A 24169-nucleotide genomic window follows, 5' to 3' on the forward strand; every position below is an offset into this window, starting at 1 on the left:
ACGTATTCTGTTTGGAAACTTTACTCCTTGAATAAGCGAAATGATAATGGCTTGAAAATCCTCAACATAGCCATGAGATAGCTATTGTTATAGTTAAACCTCCAGCATATGGTCTTTATGCAATCTTGTCAAGTTCCTCCCGAAAAAGCTGAGAGTGTACGCCTCAAGGTATGCTTGTAAAAATAAACACGTCATGCAAATAAGCGAAACTTGGCGGTAGCTAACCGAGTAGAACCAAAATTAATTCTTTTTAACTCGTTTCAGACATAAGGTTAGCTTTCATCACGTAAAGTTCTTGGCACAGCTCGGCGAAGTTCATACCTATGGTTTCATTGAAAGAAACACGTAGAAATCGCTTCATTCATACATAAAGATAAATGTTAAAACGAGATGGGTCTGTGTGAGTGTTTGTATATTGAATGATCTGAAAGAAGAATTTTTTTTTATTAGTAATACTTCTACACGTGTCGTCGTTGGTAAATCTGAATATTGTCGTGCAATTAAAGGTACAAGCAGCGACATTAAATGTAGCATCATTTGTACGGTATGATTAGGGAGCATTATGACTTATCGGTAGGTGATCAAACGCTGTGTATTACTTAAATTCATTTAGTCAAATCACTAGATGAAAGCTTGGTTGAACGCAGCTCTGATCGAGATGCAAAGATACAAAACTATTAGAGATTGGGCTTCCTCGTCTCGGAAGTCCAAACTTCATTTGCCATCGGATGATGTGAACAATTCTGCTCTATGGCATTAAGAAGCTTACAGTCTCTGTTTGACAGTAATACAATCACTCTCAACTAATCAATCAATCTTAGCTTGAAAGGGCTAGATCATAACAGTATAAATGAACCCCTGCATAGTCGATGTGATGAGGATATGAGATTTAATACTCTTTCAGTTAAACTTTCGCATTTTTGGGAGCATTCTGAGGGTAATCTTGTCGTGCATCTCATCTTTTGTCGGTTTAGAATGCCCATTGCTTTGATTTTTTTGCTGATAAAAATAACCTTTTTCTATAAATACAACTCATTAACTAAACCACAACTGTTCATGTTCTAAGGCAACATGATATACAAAAGCCTAATGGCGCCAATCGGCCCTTTTTAACTCGTTTCAGCCATTTGGTTATAATTGATCATGTCGGAGGGTTTTCGTCTCCATCACAGTCTATAATTAAATTTGATGAAAGAGATTTTCCTATAAATAGTCTCCGTTGATATAATCTTAAGTATCAATTATCCATGTGACAGGGAAATAATTTCTTTGAAGGGAAATTCAAAGATACCGCAAACAGGTCAGACATTCAGCTCTAATATAGTAGCGTGGTTGTGATCGCACGTTGAATATTTTTAACGTGCCATATTTTCAACATATGGTTTCGAAACTTTCTCTATTACTATAGGTAAAAGTTATGATTTAGTTCTGTTTTGAAGTTATCAAAATTAGCCTACAGCGGCTTAAGTTCATTTTAGCCGTATATGGATTTGGATGGGAAACGGCGAAATAGCAGACCACAACAAGTTAAGTCATGGGAAGGAAAGTTATAGGAAGTCCCTTTCTTCTGCTTAATCAACAAAACTTCCGTTGTTGCTTCAACAGTGGTAAAAGTGAATTTTTTTAAGTCTATTTCCAGTACACAAAAATCCAAATGTTCTTTCATCATTTTCACTTGCAACCCTATTACAGTTTGCTGACGAGGGAGACGCGCCTACCCTTAAAAATTAACCATTTAAGCGCCGCCACAAATTCAATAATCTGAAAAAAAATCGCGAGGCGCATTAAAGAACTTTGAACACCATGTTTTAATCATCTTTGGCATAATTTCTAAGTAATAAAAACAAAGATAATGGTAATTCAGTAATTCAGGAATGGAATTGTTTTCACGACAGTGATCAACTGAAACAAGCGTAGCCTGAAGGAAGTTTCAGAGGACTTCAAGAACTCCCAACAGTAAGACAATAATGGTTTTTCTCCCACCAGTTGCGACCAAATTGTTTTTGAGATTGTTGATCTCGTAACATTGACGTTGAACCTGGACGGTCCAGCTGCCGCTCGCTTGCTTGCTTACTGGGTCAAACAGATATATTTCAGTCGAATGGTTCTCGTAATTCTATCATTTTCACGCAACAGATCACCTTAAGCCTACTTGATTTTCCCACCACAGATATAAAAGCCTACTTTTCTCGAACAAGACGTGGCGAAATTCGCCGAATGAAAGGCTCCCATCCACTCGTTGAGCGAGTTTAACTATCACTAAATACCTGCGAAAAATGTTTATTCGCGAGATATTGTTGTAATGGATACATTTCACGGTAAGATAGAATAGAAACTATGATCAGGCTCCAATAACTGATTTGTTGATAATTTTATTCATCCTGGTTATGAATGGATCCCGATGAACAACTTAAAGTGATTGGGCATCCACCTTCCGCGAACCCAAATTTCATTTGTCATTTGTGCCTTATCGGATAACATTCTTCTCTGAGGCTTGGTGTAACCTATAATTCCTTTAAAAATTGGCATCATAAACAACAGAAATAAAAGCCTAAGTGAATTATTTAAAGGTGCCGAGAGGATGTAGTTCGCCAGACGTGCACCATAACAAGATAAAATTTATGCTGGCTTGACTTCTTATTTTGGTGAAGCCGCCTATTGTGATGTTTTCAGCCATACTACTATGAACTACAATTAAGAAGCAGATTTCCTTGGCTGCATTTCAGAAAATCATTGTAATTCCACTTTATTTTAGACAATGACTAATCGTATTTCTCTAGAACCTATTAAAGATAGACTTATGGCTAATTTTCATCACGCATCAGTGTCACCGTGTGGGAATAACTTCTCGAAACAATGGTGAAGTTTATAGAATAACAACCATTAAAAAAACGTGTACGGGCAATGAGCTTCCGAGCGTGTTAGATGAACTATGCGACAGGGAAATATTTCTTTCATAGAAAATTTAATTCTAAAATACCGCAAGAATGTCAGATTATCAGCTTAGAAATTGACCAGGAAATATGATCTGTCACTAAAGTTAATGATAAACTCAACTCAAAGAGAGAGATTGGGCTATAAAAGCCGTCGTCATTTTCATTTCTTAATGTTATCATGAAATTAGAAATAAAACTATTGTCATTTGAATATATGTTGTTGTTTGATATCCATGACTCAGTTATGTGCATTGTCACCTATCAAATTCTGCTTGAGCGCGGCGGTACTCGAATCTACATAAGTCTATGAGCTTAGATGAGTTTCACTTTGATGAAGCTTTTGAAAGTGCAGTACCGCCATTGACTTAGGTATTGGTCAAGGAAATGACCCCGAACGGAAAATACGTTTCATCACTGCTATGGCATACTTAAGAAAATGGCTACGTTGTGGAATGTTTGTTAAAAGTTGATTTCTCTTCAATGAAAGATTTCCAGTGTGGTTTTTGTGACAACTGCATCGCTAGTTAAGGCTTAGGCGGTGCACATGCCACACACGCGCCGGTATGTTTTTACGTTTCAGTGAACATATGCCGTGTATACATCCACTTTGCCTTTTTATCAAAGCGTTTCAAAAGTTGTCGATCAAAAGTTTCATGCTTTGGTTCAAACCAAACTTCATTAAGAGAAGTGACGTATTCCACAAGAAGTTCTTCATATACTTGGTCTTCCAGTAACTCACTCAATGCTATACTAGCGAAAAATCCTAGAAGATCAGTAAGTTTTGGCTCTACGTCAGTATCGGTATCCTTCACGCAATCTTGAGTAGAGTGGCCTTCAAAATTGTCCCTGTAAATTTGATAATCACTAAAATCAAATTTTTCAAGAGCTTTTGTCTCGTCGCCGTTTATGTTGTCTTGGTATCTTGTGGCGCCCTCTAAGAGCTTGTAGTAATAGCAAACTTCAGGTTCCTGAGAAACATCTCCCTCTTCGGTTCCTACCAGTGACTCCTGGTCATAATTTGAGCTATCAAGCGCTTTTTCAATCATGTCATAATAATGAGATAACTGAGACTCTCCTGATACTTCAGTTCTACCGTCAGAATCTTCTGTAGCCAAGAAAGAGGAACAATACCCAGAGCTCGAGCTTCCCCTGCTTTTTGGAGCAGTTAACATTTCTGTGGATTTAGAGTGATGGCTGCCTCGTGGGGAACATTCCATAGATGATGAATACTCCTCATTAAATTTCTCGTCGAGCTCATCTCGCTCCATATTGGACGCCATCGATGACCGTCTTGAATCCGTCGGATGTCCATAGGATTCAGAACATACACCGCTGGTGTCATCATCTCCTAAACTTTTTCCAGATTCATCCTGACTAGGTGAGGTTACATAGGGATCAGTCTCCGTTTCAACCCGGTCTTTGGCTAGAGATGTAAATGAAGACCAGCTGGAGGAATGCTCTGGCTCCCTGAGGTTTTCTTGTCTTGCATTACCTGTTTTCTCAATCGACGAGAACGAAGCTTCTGCGGCCCGAAAAGCTCCCAGACGAATGTCAAGTTCGCTATCTCCACTGCTGTGTGCTTTGTCCAAATAGTATTCATCTTCGCACTTCTCTTCTTGAATTTCTGGGCACTTAGAATCACTGTCGCAATGCGAGTTGTTATAGGTTTCCGATTCAAAATTAGTGCTTGACAAAGCGTCATTCTCTGGTAAGATGTCCACTTTGTCTGTTCTCAAAAAATAGCATTTGAAGCGTTTTATCATCATATCCACCACTACAGCGTCCTCTGACACTAGGAGCTCATCTTCTTGGACTTCGGCAAAAGAGTCCATCAGTATAGTTAAGAAGACGTTGAGTAAGATCATAACCATAATCATCATAAACGAAAAAAAAATGATTGGTCCTAAAGTCCGATTGTTCTCTCTAATGATCTCAAAATCAAAGGCTCCCATGACGGTATTAAATAATGTTTCGATTGTCACCAGAAGTGAGCTGTACTCAGGAAGTATACTTCCAAAGAGTGAGTAAAACAGCACACAATAAGCAATATAGAAAACGGTGAAGACGATCATAAAAGACATTAACGGTCCTGCGGCGTTAGAGATTGTCTTTGTAAACAAGTAAATACGATGGTTGAATCTAATAAGTTTAAGGAGTTTCAAGTTAGCGAAGAACACCAGAAACGCTAATAAGTATCCAAAAATCTCATCCCAAGTTATTGTCTGTATAAAGCTAACAAACTTGTCAGGTTCAGCGTTCATCCTCTCTATCGCCTGGTTTGTATAATTTGTTCTCTGCAAGAGGGCACCAGCACTAGTCAAAATAAGAAATATCTGCGCGATTTCAAGCCAGTTCCAAGGATCTTTGAGGTAGCTCCTTCGAAGTCTAAAAATTTTCTTCAATTCGATATACATAAACGCAAGAACGAAAACGGCGAGAAAAATTTCACAAACAAGCATTACGAGCTGCAAGTCATTTCCATGCTGATACAGGCGTGCAACTTTGATATTATTGAAAAACACAATGCCATTGGTTGGCATCCATTCAGTTAGAAAGGTCGCAACACCAAACAGGTTAACTTGAGCACTGTAAATAGCAACCTCGACAAAGACAGCACGGGTTCTGTAATCAATCCACGAGTTTTGTTTTAGATAATTTAAGTAAGCCTCTGTTGCGTTAGCAGACGACAGATCAAACGCATAACCTCCGCCACTGTATGTGCCTACAAGTCCCAGAAAGGGTATACTTCCAAGCTCATTGCTTGTCTGGTATGTCCATGGTGATATAGTCGCATTAGACGTCGTGTTCGCTTCAGCCGTTCCATTTGCTATTTGCCAACCAGGTAAGTAGTTGTCTTCGTCTTCCTTGAAGAGAGAATAAAATTCATTGCAAGTAGAAATTTTCCCTCTCAAAGGTCCGGGTACTTGACAGCTTCCTGGAAAAAAATTAAAAATTAAAACTTAGGATGGCCTCAGATGTATAAATTAAATGCACCGAGTTTATATCACATATTTAAGTTGCCTCTCTCCGCGTAATTTTGTATGTTGCTATCCCAAGCCACTAACATATATCTACATGTTCTACTTGTTTTTTGACTCTGTGATGTTACGTCAGTTATAAAAATACCTGGAGAAATTCTGAGCTGTCGAACTCTTGCTCCGCCAACTAGGCGCGAATTGCAGTCGATTGTATACTCCTGTAAAGGATGGCAGCCTGCTGCCCAGTCTCTGTTTGATGAAGAAATACTTGGTAGGACTGTCCCTTCTAGCCATGTCCAATAGTTATCAATTCCATCGGTCTGAAACAGGAATGGTACATCAGTTTCCTCGATGGAACTCGTCACCTTTGAGTAATGCTCCATCTGCGTTACATATGCATCTCATTGTTCACAAGGTTGAAAATCGTGAAAAAAGCTAACATAAACATGTATACTGATCCAGAATTTTTTTAAGTATTTGGGAACCAAATTGCAAAACACCCATCCGATATCTCTCTTCATCTGACTCGATTAAAAATACACAGTTTCAAAACATTTATGACAGACGATAAAGGTGAATCAATTGACAAAACCTTTCTTTTTAGTCATTTTTCATCGATGAGAGGCAAGCTTAACATTTTTAAGGGGTCTGTAACAGGTCCCAGCAAATGCCGATAGCTACCAATGGAGGGACACAGTCGCACACGACCGCATCCCACGAAAGCTTAGTAAGCCTGCACGCTTAGACTAAAACAGCTTTCTCGACAGATTATCTGAATTCCGGGCTGCGTTCAGAGCAAGCCAACCCCTCTTAAGCCGTCATTAAATCTCTATGAATAAAATGCATGCACATGCTCATAGAGTCGATAATATGATCCTAAGGTTAAATAACAATGCCAATAAATTTTTCCACCCAGCCTCCATCTTACCTCATACAGTTGCTGGCCCGTATAAACTCCTCCTAGATATGTATCCTCAATTAGCTTGGCAATGAGATAAGCTTTCGGATCACGTTGACCGAAGCTTATCGAAAACAAGGCAAGCAAAAAGAGGACGTAGAGAATTATTTCCCGCAGTATCTGAAACATTCGTATTTCTCTTTTCTTCTTTTCTCTAGCGTTGTTGAGCTCATCAACGTTCGGAGGTTCCAAAGATATGGAACTTTGCTGATCGTATCTATTGAACATAAACTTTCTATACTCAGGCGGTCCTTCCTCGAAGTTACTAATACCCAGTTCTTCTTCGTCCTCGTCCGTGTCCTCACCATCTTGTCTATATTTCTCAGTTGTCTCTATGGGCTTTTTTATCAGAAGAGCAATAATCAAAGCGACGAATAAAACTTTGATCGGCTGGCTTATGAAGATGTCCTGGACTAGAGAAACCAGAAGGGAAGCAAGCCACTGAGCTGATTTTTCTCGGCCAAACTGAAAACCATACAAAACAACGAAGAAAGAAGACACAAATGATACGGCGAAAACTCCAAACCAGGCAATGTATACACACCAGTGAGGCAGTTTTCGGGACTTCTTTCTTTGGAGTGATCCTCCGGGCTTCTCATTGAACTGTACCTGAAAATTGCAGTCCTCGGATGCTTCAAAACTCACATCATTCTCTAGCCAATCGGCTTCCTCCAGTTCAGCAAGAGAGCTATGACTGTCACAACTGTTAACGTTCCTATTCAACCAGGCTGCAGTCTTTTCCCCGATATCAACCGTCTCGACGGGTGGCAATCCCACAGTAATTGATTCGGGGCCTTCACCGTTCAGTTCTTCTTCTGTATCCTGGCTTCGATACCATTCAACTATGTCTTTAAAATCACCCTGATATCGTTGTGCACGTTTTTTTCTTTTAGTATTTTTTCCTTGTGATGCCATTCCCTTCTTTCCTTTAAAAACTGCTGGCTCTATGCTTCTAAAGATGCTGGCAATAACAATGTTTATCGGAAAAACTATTAGGCCGCTAATCATGCCGATGTAAAGTTGTTGCACAGAGAGGGTGATAGGTCCTAACTGAAGCGTTACTGATTGGTTTGACTCCTCACCGAGTTGATAAAACATAGCATTGGCAAGCATGGTGCAGTAGAGAAGAGCCAAACAACATGATAGGCGCTGAACAGTCGTGAAGGTGCTCAGATTTGGTCTCATAAACACCGAAAACCACAAGTGGTTATCTGTGATATCCCTTTGTGTAACATTATAGAATAGATGATTAAAAGATTTAAGTTCATCTTCCTTTGCAGATGGTAAAGTCCGCAGGACTTCTCCATCGTCAAATTCGACGGCGAGCCACCGATTGCACATGAACACAAACACACCATCGCTCTTCAGATCACGTACAATTATTTGCTTTAGATACCAAGATGGGCTGCATCCTAAATTATTGTGCCAAATTTTCAATTTAATTAGGTCTCCCAAATGTTCAGAAGAGGTGAGAAAAAAAGAATCCATTCCTGATCGTTGGAAACGTGCCTGGTTAGAATCTTTAAGTTGGCGCGGACCGCTCTCAGCGTCAAGTCCAATTAAATTGCAAAAGACGTCAGCTGTGGTTCCGGCTTCCTTCTTCATACCTGTTAAAACTAAAATCTCGTATTTGTAGCGATCTGATGGGTCGTTATCTACCAAAGGAATAGTCTCCGCCTGAAATAAAATAACATGGCATCACATAATATCTACCAACGAATTTGGAAGTTCATAAACATCAGAATATCCAGCAAACAAATCAAATGCAAGCAAAAGCAATAAAATAAAAAGAGGACACTTGGCTTCAATCAGTTCATTCAAAGGATTGCCTTAAGTAACGGCCATTGAATGAATTTATCTCATTGAATTCTCTTTTACCTGAGAGTTCTTAGATGGGAAGGTTATTGGTCACAAAATTCACAAAAGTAAAGTGACGCAAAGGAAAAGAGAAACAAAAATAATAGAATTGGGTAGGAATAGTTTAAATAGTTAGATGGGAACCACTCTAAATGATGAGGATTAGGAAGCTAAAATTTCCATGTACCTTCTTTGCATTCCGAATATCGAGTCTTCTTGCCCAAATCAACAGGATAACATAGACGCCCAAGATAGAGAGAACCACACTGAAAACCAAATGGTTCTCAGTGAGTTCAACAAATCCTTTTAAGGCTTTTTCAAATTCAATAACATTTGGTTCAACTACCACTTGAGCTGCAAACGACGTGAGATGGTTACAAAGGCATTGAATTTCCCTTGACGTGGTCTTGGGCCCAACCTAAAAGGTAAAACAACCGCGTTTAATTTTCTTTTTCAACGAGACTCGAGGAAAGCTATAAGTTTTTTTTATTACTCCTCTAATAATCATTATTTTACAGCACTCGAAAGACGTCTAGAAATAACACAAAGCATAAGATATGCTGTAAAATGTTAATACCACAGAGACCAAAGGTTTCCTTATTCTTACGAGGGAGGGCGGGGTTATTGCACTTATCAGTTAGAGCACCCATAAATATCATAAAGAAAATACTTTTATGATTGAGCAGACAAAGTTTTTTCAAACAAAAACTGACTTTTTGATCAGCAAATTACACTCACCCTACATCCATCATGACTCCAGCCTTGTATATTTTTATCCCAGTAAAGGCATTTTAGGACAGATATCTTAAGACTGTACGAGACATTGACACTGACATTCTTTTCTGCGGGAGATATTGGTGTTTTAGGCGTTGCTTTCACCCTTACGAAATACTTCCCCATCTCTGTGAAGGAACTAGCCTCCAATAGGAAAAAATGTCTTCCCTTATCTCTAAGAGACCACGAAACCAGTTTAATCTCAGCCGTTGGTCTTCTACCAGGAGCTATCATGATTTCCCAACGAGACACATTTTCACTGTTGGACAAAAACTCTACCGCTACAGCAACAAGGGGAAAGCTGTAGTTGAAAGTGTGGTAATGAGAAGAATCCTCGTCCAATTGAAGAACAAAGGTTTCTCGATCGCTATCAAAGCCACGCCATTTGTGATGAATTCGAATATCGATTTCATTCTCTAGACCGCTGATTAACATGTTACTACCATTAGATTCTTTCAGTTCTAAAGCGACCACTGACGAAGTGATATTATCGTTGTCGCAAGTTTTGTAAGGATTATCCACGAAAGAAACCATCTGTAAGCAAACAAACAAGGATAGAAACTATTTACGTCAGTCAATTTACATTATCAACTCAGTTACCAAAGCCAGATTTTCTAGTATTCAAATCAACGCGTTTGTGAATTTCGCTTTCTTATGAAGTTAATCTCATCAGCCTGATTTCGAGATCTGTGAACCCATACAATTTGATTGTACGACAGCAATACCTCCTCAAAAGAAGGTAATCATGGAGTTTATTCAAAATTAACTGGGAGCACACTTTGAGAAATCAGACTGGAAGGTAAATAGCGCCTATTTTGATTATCTCTCGATCCAGCTTCCCCGATGTAACTCAACTGATCCGCGGTAGTAGCAGACGGTTTGAATTAGAATTCGTCACAGTTAAGATAAATGAACAAATAAATAATACTTTAGAAATTTAGGCATAATGATGGATAAAGCATTGGAATCGAAAGAGAGCGAGAATAACTTTTTTTTTTCTGTGTATCGCAGTACCACACTACATATTATCCTGAGCGTACTAGTGTTTGGTTGATATCGTTCTAGATATCAATTTAAACAAAATCAGTTCTTTGAGCTTAAAAAAATTTCGTACATGGCCTGGTTACATAGCATACCTGAAGACCTAATGTGTTCCCACTGGTATGATTCGTATCTGGAAACAATTCATCTTTTGGTAGTGTGAACATCCCAAGATCCTGAACGATCTTAAGATCATTGATAAAATTCACTAGCGTCTTTTGGAGTTTCGCTTCTATCGCCGTGGTGTTTATCACAGTGTATCCGTCACCAGGAGTTTTTCTCTTCAAGATAGCTTCGCACATGTTGTTTATCGCTTTCAGGATTTCTTTGGTAGCATTTCGGCTCCTTTCCTTCATAGAGAAAACAGTATTTAGATAAAAACATATCTAATTCAAACACTTTATAAAGCATTGCTGTAAGCAGAGAGCAAGTCAAGAAAGAAATCAAACTGATTGCAACAAAAAGAAAACAAAAAAAAACACAAAAAATATCGAAAATAAGGCACCAACAGCCTCAATCGTCGCTGCAAAAATTATAAAATTATTTCAATTAAGTCTAGACTGAATGTGAAGAGCAAAGGATAAATTATTTTAGAAGCTTCATATTATGCTGGGTATCTAACAGATTCTGTAACCCACCCTCATGTTTTTTGTAATTATTATTGGAAACGTCTATGACCTAAACATATAGAATTTGAGAAATGCTGATTTCAAATTAGAAACCTGCAAAAATTAATTTAAATATGTTAGGCCCCACCCTCATATATTTAGTTTGTAAACTTTACCTACCTTTACTAAGTCATCACAATCATGTACTGTGCCATCACGACTTATGGAAAGACCCTTTGCTAGGCTATTAAGCATGTTCACCGCACTCCTTAAAATCGCACCTGCCATCCTCTCGAGAAAAGACAGTGGTGCATCAGGTCTATTTAAAACAGCTTCTGTTATCTCGCTCAACATTCTCGCGCTTTCGTCCTAAGATAGCGAATTATAATCATAAACACACAATCTACCTGCTAAAGTAACAAAAACAGGCCTAAATTTCTTTTATAAAAAGTACACGATCTCTGCCTTTGTGATGGGAGGAATAGGATAGCAGGGAGGCTGCCTGTCGTTAAGGTCAATGGAGGCTGCCTGTCGTCAAGGTAAATAGAAAGTTAATTCTCAAAAATGTCAAACACTGTAAATGATCGACTTTTTTTAAGGTCAATACCTATCTCTGGTCAGTCGCTAGGAACAGCAACCAAAATTTTGCATCTGCAGTTATGTTAACATCCCAATGAATTAATTATATCAGCTTGCCCCAATTAACTAATGGGGGAAGATGATTCAAAAGAAACTGTACTGATTACCCCAACTTTCATTAAACTATTCAAGGCGCTGTGTTTGGTGGTAACGATTCATATGGCTTTTCGGCTTATGTCTGGGTAAAATGGGATAATGTTGCTTATATATATATATATATATATATATATATATACATATACACATGCATAAATAAATAAAAGATCACTTTCACGTATGAACAAAACCTTCAAATCTGAAAGGCAACATTGAAGTAAACTATTAGATATCTCGATAGCTAAAAGCTAAACTTGTCTTTACCCGTGCAGTTAACGTCAGCATATCTGAATTAGCAGTGGCTGTCTCAAGGGTGTCGCTGATGACAAGAAACTCATTCACAGTCGTTTTATTACTTTTGGCTACAATGCTCGCTACAAGGTATAACCTCGATATACTCTTCTCAATGATCTGGAATAAAGATATTAAATAAAAATTTTATAAATAATAAAATGTACACTGGGTTAGTCAAATATTACAGTAAATATCATCAAAATAAATGAATATTTCGAAAAAGACCTTGCAAATCTACGGAGGCTCAGATTTTAAAATAGACGCTGTTCGATCTCAAATGTTCTTAGGTTAACAAAGGCCCTAGGGGAGTATGAGAATGTCTTTTCTGAGATCATCACACAAATATTGAGATCTGGCCTGCAAATTTCTTGCAGATTAACTGTTATGCCAGTGCAACTCCCCATTCATGAAAAAAAATTAAAAAAAAAACAATCGTCAGCGAGCACTAGCTGTTGATCAGCATACAGAGGACATATTCAGCATAACTTACTGTGGCGTATTGTATCTGCTCTGGTGACATTGTCGGTCGAGGAGTGGTGGGTATCACCTCCTGAGATGGGTTTCCATTTTCTCTTCCTTGGTTAGTCTGCTCTCCTTCTTCCTTGTCCACATTTTGATTAACTATTGGTCTTCTTGTTGTGATTGTATTTGACGCCTCGGACTTAGAAACAGAACTCTGCTGATTGGAGAGCTGGAGCTGCGCAAGAGCGTCGCCCAAGACTTGTAATTCCTCTCCAGCTTGCTCTTCGTTGTTTATAGGGGTGCTTTCAGAGTCTATATTCTTCATTATATTGCCAAGATCTACTGGTGCCTTCTCTACCTTTTTTACCTAAATGCAAAGTTACATGAAGGAATAAATAAAAGCATAAAATATTTCTTGGAAATATGATAGAAGGCAAGTATTATCTAAGCACGAAAGCAAGTTTGCCGTATCATCGTATTTATAGTGAAAACGCCTGTAAACATGCTATCTAGTTTGAAGAGATTACGGATCATTCATCTAAACTCGAATCCACATTATAAAAAGTATTCCGAAGGATGCGCTTGATGCAGATATGAAAAACGTCGTGTGCACAATCGCAATTAACCAATCAGATAGGATATACCCCGTGACTAGTGACCGCGCCATATATTAAAATTGATTAACTACATAAGTTTTGCCTCTAATTCAATTTTCTTCATTCGTTGGGTTCAGTATGGTAATGAAAAAGAAAAAAAAAAACAAAATTTACCACAGGGATAGAATTTACTCAACTTATAAATTGCACAGTCGTACCTTTGCGAAGATAGACATGGCAGACTTCATTCCGAGTGAATCTTCAACCAATATTGTAATTTTTACCGGAATTGAAGTATCGCCATTCGTAGGCTGTTTATAAATCTTGAAAGGCTTTGAGGAGCTAGGCTTTTCTGTTGAGGTCAAAACCGGCCGGGAGTTATCACCCTCGCCATAACTAAAGCTATATCGTAGTGGTTTGTCTGGATCAACCCAGCCGTCACATATGATCTGAAAGTTTGTTTTGTAGCCCTCGCCAAGCGACGGAATACATGAACAGTTTCCTGGTATTGGTGGCTCATTAACTGTTATAGTCTTGTTTGTGAAACCTCTTTTACTGCCTTCCCTCCACGCTTCAACCTGAGTAAGACCCTCGCCTCCCTGCCCCAGAATATTTTCGAGAATGTACGAGGGAACAGTAAAGTCGTTTTTATCGGTTTCCACCTTTAACTCGCTTGGAAACTCCAACGAGCTCCATTCAGTTTCATTTTTAGTGAAAAACTGCCATTGATAAAAGAGATTGGAAATTCCACATCCGTATACACAAACAGCCTGAAGTCTGAGATTCACTGAAGGTGAAACTTTATGAGGACAAACACTATAAAAGCACCTGATAAATTTAAGGAAAAACAATACAATAGTTAAAACATAGTTGATGGGAAAGCATACGGTTTTCATACTTAAAACATACTATCTAAGGATATTTTTAAGGTTTCATGACTCATTCTCAAATAAAAACAAAAACAAAAACAAAAAAGCATGTGTACAAAATCTAGGTGAAACTATAGATTTCATTTGCTTGAGCCAGTTTCCTAAGCTTTAAAATACATATTTTGAAGCTTTTATGTGACTATAAGTTTAAATTTATCTACAATGTACCTTATTTCCATTGTTGGCGGCGGGGGAGGAGGTGGGGGAGGTGGAGGGGAAACAAACACTGTGACATTGTCTGTCAAAGGTTGGAGATCATCCTTGGTAACTACAACCGTGAATATGTAGTATTTATTTTCAATGTATCTGTTCAATCGTGTGGTGAAAACCGGGTAAGAAAGAATTTTTATGAAGTTTTCTGGCCTCAACGCATCATCATAGCAGTGAACAAACTGTTCAGCCTGAGCAAGCGGACCTACCGGTGTCTTGCAATACCAATTAAAGACCATACCCTGCTGGTCCATCCATGGTGGTAGATCAGGGTCATGAAATGATGCATCCAACGTTAGGGTGTCTGCCGTGCTCAGATTTAGTTTCTTTTCTCCGCTTATTTTGCCAACCAACGGTGAACGAACGATTTCCACTTTTAGCGAGGAGTTTCCTGCCACTTTCCCGTAGAGATTAATTACGTCGACACTTGCAAGCTCAACTACAAATTCAAACTCATAACTGCCGTATTGCAAAGAACGAGGACTTATTTTTATTACAGAACCAGTATCTTCTCCCTCAACGCTTTTCGTTGTCGTTTGCTTTATTACCCATAGCAGCTTGATATCCTTTGAAGTTGGTAGAAAGCAGCGGTTGATAAAAAGCCCTCTGAGCTCAAAGCTATCAGATCTTCTGTATTTCAAAACTTTCAAACTATTTTTATATGCATTAGTTTCTTCGTTCCTTACCTCCGATATCGAAACGTTTCCTATTTCACAAACTGGTTTAGAGACTTCAACCTTCAAGCAACGTTTTTCCTCTGATACTTTGTTAAAAACAATGACACAAACCGTATAATTGCCCTCATAAAGATAGGTGTGGTTGAACGAAAAAAGGTAATTTCTTGTTCTCTCTAATGAGCACTGGGATTTCTCTGAGTTTAATGAGTCGTTCAAGGTGAGATTAAAGCAGCTTCCGTGATCAAATTTTGGCAAGGTGAATTCAAAACCAGTGGCACTCCTCAGCCACGTGAAACCACTAGACCGGAGTAGTATGCCGTCAATCTTTTCTTGCACAGTGAATTCAACTGATGCTGCCATTGTGGCGACCAATTTATCTACAAGGACACTTGCCGTAAATGTTCCAGTTTTGTTCAAAACTACTTTAAGAAAACGATGTTCAGTTGTCGCAAGATCACCATATTCTGTGATTCTCCAGTGATATGCCCTATCAAAGCTTTGAGATGACACTAACAATGTCACTGTGTCGCCAAGAGCGAAATATGCCTTGGATGGAATCCTCGTCAGGTCTGGAGAGGGGTTACAGTCTAGGCAAATTGTCATGGACGGCTCGATCAATTTGAGAACCGTGACCTTCGTGTTGAGCTCGATTCTGCTGATTTCATTTGAACAAGAGACTTTAGTTATGAACTCCCCTGGGGATGAATATCTATGAAGTAGACTGTGTTCTCCTTTCGTAAATATCAAAGGTATGCCATTTTTATACGAACTATTGCCAAATAACCACGAACAGGCTGCATCGTTGGGTAGAAAATTTTCTGAAACTGTTGTCTTAAGCTGAAAAGTAACAGGTTCTGATACTTGAATAATCATCTTGTCAGGTGTTAACGTTATGTTAACCAGAGGATTCTGCACAACAACGATGGGTGTGCAATTGGTGGTGAGGCTTCCGAGGAGGTTTGACGCCTTTACCGTAACAGAATACGACCCATAAAATAAGAAGGGATGTTTCAAAATAAATGATTTCCAGTTTAGAAAACTCTCCTTAAAAACAACAGTTTGTCTTTGATCATTTTCAAATTCTGCTACGACGGTCACTTGAGAACCTGATTGCACAGAAATGTTAAAAAGAGTCTCTTGTGATACCATTATGTAGCGGTTTAATGAATTACAAGTTAAATTAGCGATAGGTATTTGCACCCAGGCAACATTGTGGGTTCTAACAATGCCGTGTCGATTTTTGCAACTAACCATTACGTCAAAAGGTCCATCTTTAGCATATTGATGTATGACTTGTTTACCTATGTCCGATACATCTGTCTGGAAAGTTGTGTTGTCACCGAGGGTCCAGTTACAAACAAAAGCCGTTCCGGAAGCCATCAAAAGTGAAATCACAGACTGTTGCCCTTTGACCGTGACAGGGACCATTACCTGAAGGTCATCAATCGGTTCATCCTTTTGAACAATGGTCCTCTTTAAAGACTCTTTGTACATACTACTTACTCTGTTCGAGCAATTGAGACTTGCAGTGAAGATTCCTGGTTTTCTATATGTATAGGTCTTAGTGAGGGAGTCAACTTCTCCGGTTAAGACTTCTTCACCAAAGTTAAAGTCGCAGAAGACGCTAGTCCCTCTAGTTAGACTACCTATTATCGTAACGTTTTCACCGACTGCAATATATACGTCTTGAGAGCCAGTTTTTATTCGAGTTGTTGGTATTTCCAAAGTCAGATTAACAATCGGATTTTCTACGGAGACGGTGCATTCCACAGTTTTCGGAGTAGCTTCGACATCGTTTTTAGCCCCAATGGAGACACTGTAGACACCAGTACGTGCATAATGATGAGAAAATGAGTTTTTGAAAAAACCATCGGTGAATGTTTGTAGAATGTGTTCACCGCTGCCATCGCCAGGAGAAATTGTGAAAGTCACATTTGTACCTGCAAGTCAGAGATCAGTTCTAGTGTTGCTCAATGCAATGCAACCCACTTTTTTCCTTGATGTCACAATTGACGATAACACAGAGCGTCAGTTAACATTTACATTGCCAGTATACAAACAGATTTTCCTCATCTTCTATTTCTATCATGACAACAAAAAAAATAAAACAAACAAAAAGAGCAAAAAACTGAAGGAGTCATTCTGCGTAATTTATACTAGAACGCAAACACACACTCACAAAAAAATTATATTACCTTTAAAAATAACCCATTCAATTACTGTCTCTTCCATCGGAACGACTGCGATAGGGCTTTGGACGCACTTTAAGCCTTTAATTTCATCTTGCACAATAACAATGGTGCTGCTATTAACCGTGTTATTTCTGTTATATGCTGTAACGTGTATGGTATAAGCGCCAGGGTGATTGTAAACATGGAAAAAAACCTTCTGAGTTTTGACCAGTTCTTCGTCTTCAAGTTCCCATCGATATTGGACTTTTGTACCATCATGTGGTCCGACACGAACAGGGAATAATTTCGACGTCTTGACTATGGGACCATCCTGAAGGATAATGCTAAACTGCGATATTGGTATGTCTATGAGGAGAAAACAAAACAGTGTCAGGCAAAAAGACGGTCACGCCAGGATCAAATCCCAATATACGTCTAATCCCTCTCAAGCTATCTATTTTTAAAATATATACATTTTCGAAAATACCCGGAGTATCTGGAGGAGAAATAACCCTGCGTTGACAATGTACATAGGCATCCTATGTACATACATTATAATCCTGCCATGCATTATAATCAGACGAGGGCTCGTTATATTTTTGCTTTAAATACAGGAAGCAATATGTCGGCTGTTCAAGAGACTCCTTTTGCATGTTGTCGCCCTTGCCTAAGGCCTCTTTCTCTTAGGATGAGGAAAGAAACGAACACTCCAAAAGAAGTCCCAATTGTAGTTACTCATATTTATCGTTGGTAGTGACTGCTTCGTTAGTCTGATTGCCTCAGTGTAACGATTTGCTGATTATTCTTGCAATGAATGATTTATTTAACACAAAAGTTCTTTTCAGCGGCAGTATGCATCTGATTTTTAAGGGAGCTATTGACATGCTCCTAACAATAAATTTACTTAAATTCACCACGTTTCAGATGTGTGACGTATGCCTATATCAGTGCGCATCAAAACCAATCTTAAACAGGTCTTTTAGTGAAAAATTTAACAAGGACTGGTACAGTGTCTCATGGCGTCCAAAGCCACGTAAAAAAAAAAGAAAGCGAGAGAGAGAGAAAGAAAACACGTATTTAATAGACTCCATCATACAAGTCTATTCTTAACCTGTCATCATGTTTTTGTCTTAATTATCATTATCATTATTTTCATACCTCCTATTATCTGCTCTGCAGAAGTAGTATGAGGAGGAGGTGTTGTCGTTGGTGGAGATGTGGGATGATCCAGTCCACAGGCCTGATACATAGGCCGACGAGTGTCGTAGTCTGTAACATTATTTTAATTTGAATTTTAAATTGAGCGACTCGATTATCTAACTTTGAAATAGTCCTGGAGAGGAGGGATGTAAGACATTTGAGGAACTAGGGTAATTAGTTTTAGTTCAAATGGCGTAAGACTTTCAACGTTTTTGGCAGTTAACCGTGACATTCTTGATGACTGTCTAACGCATAACTCGTTGTATCTGAAGGCCAGCACAATTTTTGCTAAAGTAAGATTTAAAAAAATCAGCAAACAAACAAACTAAAAGGAAAACAATAATTGATGATTATTTAGAAATTATCAACTCTTCTCGTTGATGACGCATGTTTTTGTTTTTTTACGTTACCTAATGACCAAGTCAATCATACAGTTGGCTTCTTACCTTTTTCTGGGTTGTATGGGCATCCGTAGATCTCAGTTCGTAGACAAATGCTGTTGTTCCAGGTACGTGGATTAATCCGAATGTAGCGTGCAAAAATCGAATCCAAGTGAAGAACAAAAATTTTCACAGTTTCACTGTTTTCATTTCCTTGAAATATCTGCAAATTAAAATGCAATAGCTTTGCTTTTGTAGAGCATAATTCATACGCTACATATGTTGCATGGGCTTTTATTTTATGATGATGAGCAGAGTCACATTCCCTTTACATTGATTGATTGGAAAACCGTCTAACCAACATTTTTGGTCACCAGCTTAACGTCAGGTCCCCGGAGATTTGCATATCAAATAGCAATTTTTTATGATAGCTAGTGAAGTGACATGCCATTGATTGGAAAGCTGTCTTAACGGCTTATTTGGTCCCTAACGGCAGGGAAATTTACACGGTGGGTACCTCAACAACAATACTTAGTTTTTACCTTATGACCATTTTCCGACCCATAGCAGTACCATTTGTTCCTATCATTGCTATACTGAACGTAAAACATTTCAACCCATGAGTGTCCATATCTGCCTTGTAAACCAAGAGCCATGACATCTTTGTTTTCCTGAAGATCCACTTCCAACCACTGTTCTTGGTCCTTCAAAGCGGCACACCAGGCGCCAAAATCATATTCGGTTATCAAACCTTCGTTTGCTGGGAAGTCGTTTAGAGATGTAGAGGCATTAAGCTGATTTGGGTTGATGGCAAAAAGTACCGGCCGACGACATTCTGCTACAAAAATAAGCAAAAAGGAATTCACAGTGTTTTCGGCCAAGATAAATCCAGGACACTAAGAACACCAGTTGGTTTACACAACAAAGAGCTACAGACGTATGACATGCTTGAATGTATCGAAAATAATATCATAATATGGAAGACGGACGCAATTTAATTTTTCATATCTATATACCGCGTTAACATCAAGGTGGCCTTTACCGCAAATTATCTTCCCCCTCTGACCAGTAGTTAAAACTTTTTTTTTTTAGCTTTTCGTATGAAAGTACGTATTCAATGTTTAAAGGAAAGTCGCTTCGATTTTTTTTGCCGAATAGAATGGAACATGGCTCTAGAAAATGATCTCCCATGCGTGAAAAACTTCAAGGGGAATACAATGGAACTAACTGTCAATATAATACAATAATTGATAATGACGTGCACAATTCCAAATTGCGCAAAGCATATTACAACATTTTTCTTCAGAAGCATAAACTATACACCAGGTAAACGCAAATTTTACTGTTTTATTTGCGCTCTTAAATGATAGTGATGATATTGATGGTCAGGTGATATATTATGCTGGCCCTATAATGGTTAGGTAATCTTCGTTGAACAAGTAGAAAACATCACCAACTACGTGATTTTCACGCCTTCAGTTTTTCATCAGCACGTGTTGGTGAAAAGAGAACTGAAAGGTACTTTGATAATAATTATAATGATCGAAAAACAAAAAGCATAATTGCTAACACACTTCTCTCCTCCCATTCCCCCTACAGGTGCACAGCATTTGATGTGATATCATGATTCATAATGAGGCGATCAAGGCAATTAGTTCAAATAAACCAAAGCGATTATTAAGAGCCGCTTAAGTCAGTTTGCACATTTTTCCTTTTTTTTTACTTTTCTCTATGCTTCTTTTTTTCTTCAGCCTTATATTCTTTCAACTTAGTATTTCTGATACCGTTTTCAGAGTTTTATGAATATTGAACTTAAGGCGCCCTGCTGTCTCTTGATAAGGATAAACAACCAAATTTTAATTTTTTTCCCCTATATTCATCCTCACTTGAAGGCAGATAACGAGAACGCAATTTTTCTTTTACTGTAATTGAAGTCTATTTCATCGAGTTTTCTTTTGACATACTCATTAAGATTCCTTTTTAATATCAGGAATAATATTTATCTTTGACGCTGTCTCAAGAGATTGCAAGCACCTAATTTACGTCGCACAGTGGAATTGCCAGCTAAACAGTTTTTTTCAAATTATGTCCGCTATTCTTCTCAGTTAAATCCACTTAGATGTTGAAACCCCTGTCAGTCGGCACCATATTAAAATTTGGTGGTAATTTCTGTTTAAGATATGAAACGGTTATCTCGTCAAATTTTCATGTAAATTAAGGCCTAATCACGACTAGCAGCTGATCTCCCTTCATTGTAACCTCGTGATAATAGGAGGTAAGGTATTCTATTTTGAGGAAAATGCAGTTATTGTAATTGGTAATTTTAATAGGTACTTCGGAATGAGTCATAAAACTTGATTCCTTTTGCCAACGTCAATTTCTGTTTCCCTTGTAAAGGTACAAAATACGTGCTGGCCTGAAGACCAAATTTTGTAGTTGATACTCTACAGTTTCAGGGGACTCATTTGATTGAATATACAGATGAAAAAGAAGGAAAAAATAACAGACAGTTATTTACCTTTAGGCTCTGGTGCTACTCGAACCTGTATGATACCAGAGACAATTGCAACCAATATCTGCAGAGAAAATCAAGACGCTTAATTTCATTCTTTTTAAATTGATTATTTCATTACATGAAGAGTGCATCAAACTAACCTGAATTTTGATTTTATTCATATCCTGTTGTGAGAAAAATCCATACTTAAATTTTGATTTTGGTCGAGGGGATCACCTTATGGCACACGCATTTATTTTACACCGCCTATTTTTTTATGGATGCAAGGTTTATAATCCGCTGTGAAATCATTTCGCTGGTTTTCAACCAATAGAGAATTTTTCCATGGGCGGTTACATAAATCTTTAAAGAATTTGCCCGCAGCTTTCTTAGCAAGGAAATTGTTGCTTAAACACGTAATGTCTGTCTCTTTGATCTTCATCAAAAAGCAATGAAATGTTTCAAACTAATATGATATTTAATTTTCTTTTTAAACTCCGAAAGAGAACCTTGATAAAATCGTAACGTGGTTATTATCCACCAAAGTAGACTAATCAAACCAGAGCTATTTTTCTTTAAAATACGTAGATATTGGCGATAAGATGGTAATATAGCATCAATTTACTGGTTTGGGTCAGAGTATTTCTGTTATGCTGTATATTCTCACATGCACAGGCCATAATCTCCCAAATCATCCCATCGTAATCATTTTCTTCATAATACTCTTATGGATTCAGTTGAGCAAAAGAAAAACATTTTTCACCATGAAATCTTTATGCTATGGATTCAGTTGAGCAAAAGAAAAACATTTTCATCATAAAATCTTTATACTAAGTAAGAATGAGCTACCTATGCAGAATGATATCTTCCTCAGTGAAGCTGATTACAATTAATAAACCCAATGACAATTAATTAGGGACTTAGACCGCTTTAATAACAGAAGTAAGCTTTGTCATTCAAAGCAATTAAGAGCCAATATTCGTATATTGGAGCAATAAAAACAATATCAGGAACTGTTATGCGATGATTCTAAAAACAGGAAGACATAAGAAAAAAAAACTCCCATGCCCCAAGGAACTTATAACCAGTTGGAAAAAATGAAGAAATAATCCTAACCGGTTTTCTTAAAGAAATTGCAGAAAAGCAAAAGCATTTTCAGTTGACAATGAGACCCAAATCCGTCTTAGGTTCCCACGATTTCTTTAATTGCAGTTCGCCTTTGTGGGTCATTTCGCTATTCTTTATAATCCACGGGTTAATATCTGATTTACTTCATTTATTGGTAATAAATAGTGTACTTCAGCCGTTTCAGACTACTTTGATAAAATCAAATAATTGCATCGCAGATTTTTTCTACTTCTCACGGGATGATAACATCGTATTCATTTCATTAATATTGGTATCTCAAGCCAAACACTACTTGAAGAAGTGACTCAGCTTAAGCGAGAAATCTTAAGGCATGGGGTAAAAGACAAAAATAGTATCCACCTTACCAATTAATTATCAGCTATTTTCAGATTTATCACGCTGTTATTGCAAGCAAGAGTTCTTCCTTGGAACCGAGTCTCCTGTGTACTAGCGGTTGAATCATGCAGCGTTTTGGACGATTAAAAACTAATGGGTTGTAAAAAATATGCATCATGTACACATCTTGAACTGCCCCTTTAACGAAATATTGTACAGTTTTCACTTGACGCTCAGAAGCAGACCTGTAGTCCGAAATAAAGACAAAACAAAACAAGAAAAGCAAAAACAAACAAGCAAAACACAACACAACAAGAAGATAAGTCAATTGCCCCAACGAGCCAGTTATTCCGAAAAAAATTATCTGAGTAATTTTGATTTCGCTAGTCACCGAAAAAAGATTTTTAGAATGGACGGTAAATGTGCTTAAAAACTGGAAATTACCTGAACTTGAAAACATGAACCTTCGTACGAACCCTCATAAGAAGCGGCCATTATTGTAATTCCAATTTTTGTGGCTATTGTGCCTAGCTTTTAGGAAGGCCCTTGGCACTTTGTCACGGTCAAGAGAATATCGGTTGATACTCTCTTGGTTACGGCCCGTAAACCTTCCCCCAAACCCCTCGCGGTTTTCAAAATGGCGCACTGTCGTTGAACGCTTCTGATCGGATATCTTCGGATTCATTTTCGATTTATCGGGTTTAGTTCGTTGATCGTGCAGGGTCTCACCTCTAACGTAAAAAGTACGTCGTCAAAAGCTCTCACATGTGCTGTTTAGTCTGAACACATCTAACATATCCTTTGATAGACAGTTTAAATTGAAAAGGAAAAAAAAGGAAAAATAGGCAAAAAAGCAGAAAAAATAGGAAAAAATTCTACTCGGCCAGGACTCGAATCTTATACCTTCGGACTCGAGTAGAACTGCTATATCAATTGTGCCCGGTACGCAGAGCTTAAATAAGCGAAGTTTTGCATAAAATTTAATGCACATATGATACGCGTACCTATTTCATTAATTTCCTGCCGTGTCTCCGGTTTGTCAATTGACCAGTGTGCAAACTCTGTTCTAACCAAGTCCTCCTCTTGTCGATTTTGGCATCAACAAAAGATTTTCATTACCTGCTCTCCGTTTTAAACAACACTTTTTCTAACCGCAATACTCTACAATTTTACAACAGTAGGTATGCACATGCGGTCATGGGCTGCCTTTTATTCTAGTATGTTTGTCAGCGTCAGTTGCTGTGCCTTGTTTAGGGTTCGGCGTTTTGAGCATTTTCACGACATAAAAGCGACCTTAAAAATATAGTCAGGACAGCGACACCGAGGAAAACCGTCAATTAAAGAAAATTGATCGATATCTTTTTGGAATTTCTGAGACCTCAACTTCTGCCTATTCCATGCATGA

General features: G+C 38.1%; 2 protein-coding genes across 2 annotated transcripts; both read right to left on the bottom strand.

The window, feature by feature from the left end:
• Positions 1 to 2370: 2370 nt before the first annotated feature.
• Positions 2371 to 17377, bottom strand: LOC131773222 (polycystin family receptor for egg jelly-like). The gene is made up of 12 exons (XM_059089205.2): positions 17251 to 17377; positions 14337 to 16995; positions 13458 to 14067; positions 12672 to 13010; positions 12152 to 12298; positions 11333 to 11521; positions 10640 to 10894; positions 9468 to 10037; positions 8917 to 9147; positions 6843 to 8549; positions 6063 to 6234; positions 2371 to 5871 (listed from the first exon to the last, which is right to left on the bottom strand). The coding sequence occupies exons 1-12, from the start codon at positions 17285 to 17287 to the stop codon at positions 3506 to 3508; spliced, it is 9282 nt and encodes a 3093-aa protein (XP_058945188.2). The 5' UTR covers positions 17288 to 17377; the 3' UTR covers positions 2371 to 3505.
• On the bottom strand, positions 17320 to 23259 carry LOC131773210 (inactive carboxypeptidase-like protein X2). The gene is made up of 7 exons (XM_059089195.2): positions 23209 to 23259; positions 21325 to 21382; positions 19349 to 19644; positions 18873 to 19029; positions 18385 to 18495; positions 17441 to 17592; positions 17320 to 17337 (listed from the first exon to the last, which is right to left on the bottom strand). Exons 1-7 carry the CDS (start codon positions 23257 to 23259, stop codon positions 17320 to 17322), a joined length of 843 nt encoding a protein of 280 aa, XP_058945178.2.
• Between the last annotated feature and the right edge of the window lie 910 nt (positions 23260 to 24169).

Source organism: Pocillopora verrucosa, chromosome 14, assembly GCF_036669915.1.
Source record: "Pocillopora verrucosa isolate sample1 chromosome 14, ASM3666991v2, whole genome shotgun sequence".
Classification (NCBI taxonomy): domain Eukaryota; kingdom Metazoa; phylum Cnidaria; class Anthozoa; order Scleractinia; family Pocilloporidae; genus Pocillopora; species Pocillopora verrucosa.

Coding starts and splice junctions, on each gene's coding strand:
- LOC131773210 (XM_059089195.2), bottom strand. CDS start 23,259: ATGGCCGCTTCTTATGAGGGTTCGTACGAAGGTTCATGTTTTCAAGTT. Junction 19,030..19,348: donor GGTCGGAAAATGGTCATAAG/GTAAAAACTAAG, acceptor TTTAATTTGCAG/ATATTTCAAGGAAATGAAAA. Junction 18,496..18,872: donor CCCATACAACCCAGAAAAAG/GTAAGAAGCCAA, acceptor ATAATGTTACAG/ACTACGACACTCGTCGGCCT.
- LOC131773222 (XM_059089205.2), bottom strand. CDS start 17,287: ATGGAAGAGACAGTAATTGAATGGGTTATTTTTAAAG. Junction 11,522..12,151: donor TGCTGACGTTAACTGCACGG/GTAAAGACAAGT, acceptor TCGCTATCTTAG/GACGAAAGCGCGAGAATGTT. Junction 10,038..10,639: donor GGAACACATTAGGTCTTCAG/GTATGCTATGTA, acceptor GTTTGCTTACAG/ATGGTTTCTTTCGTGGATAA.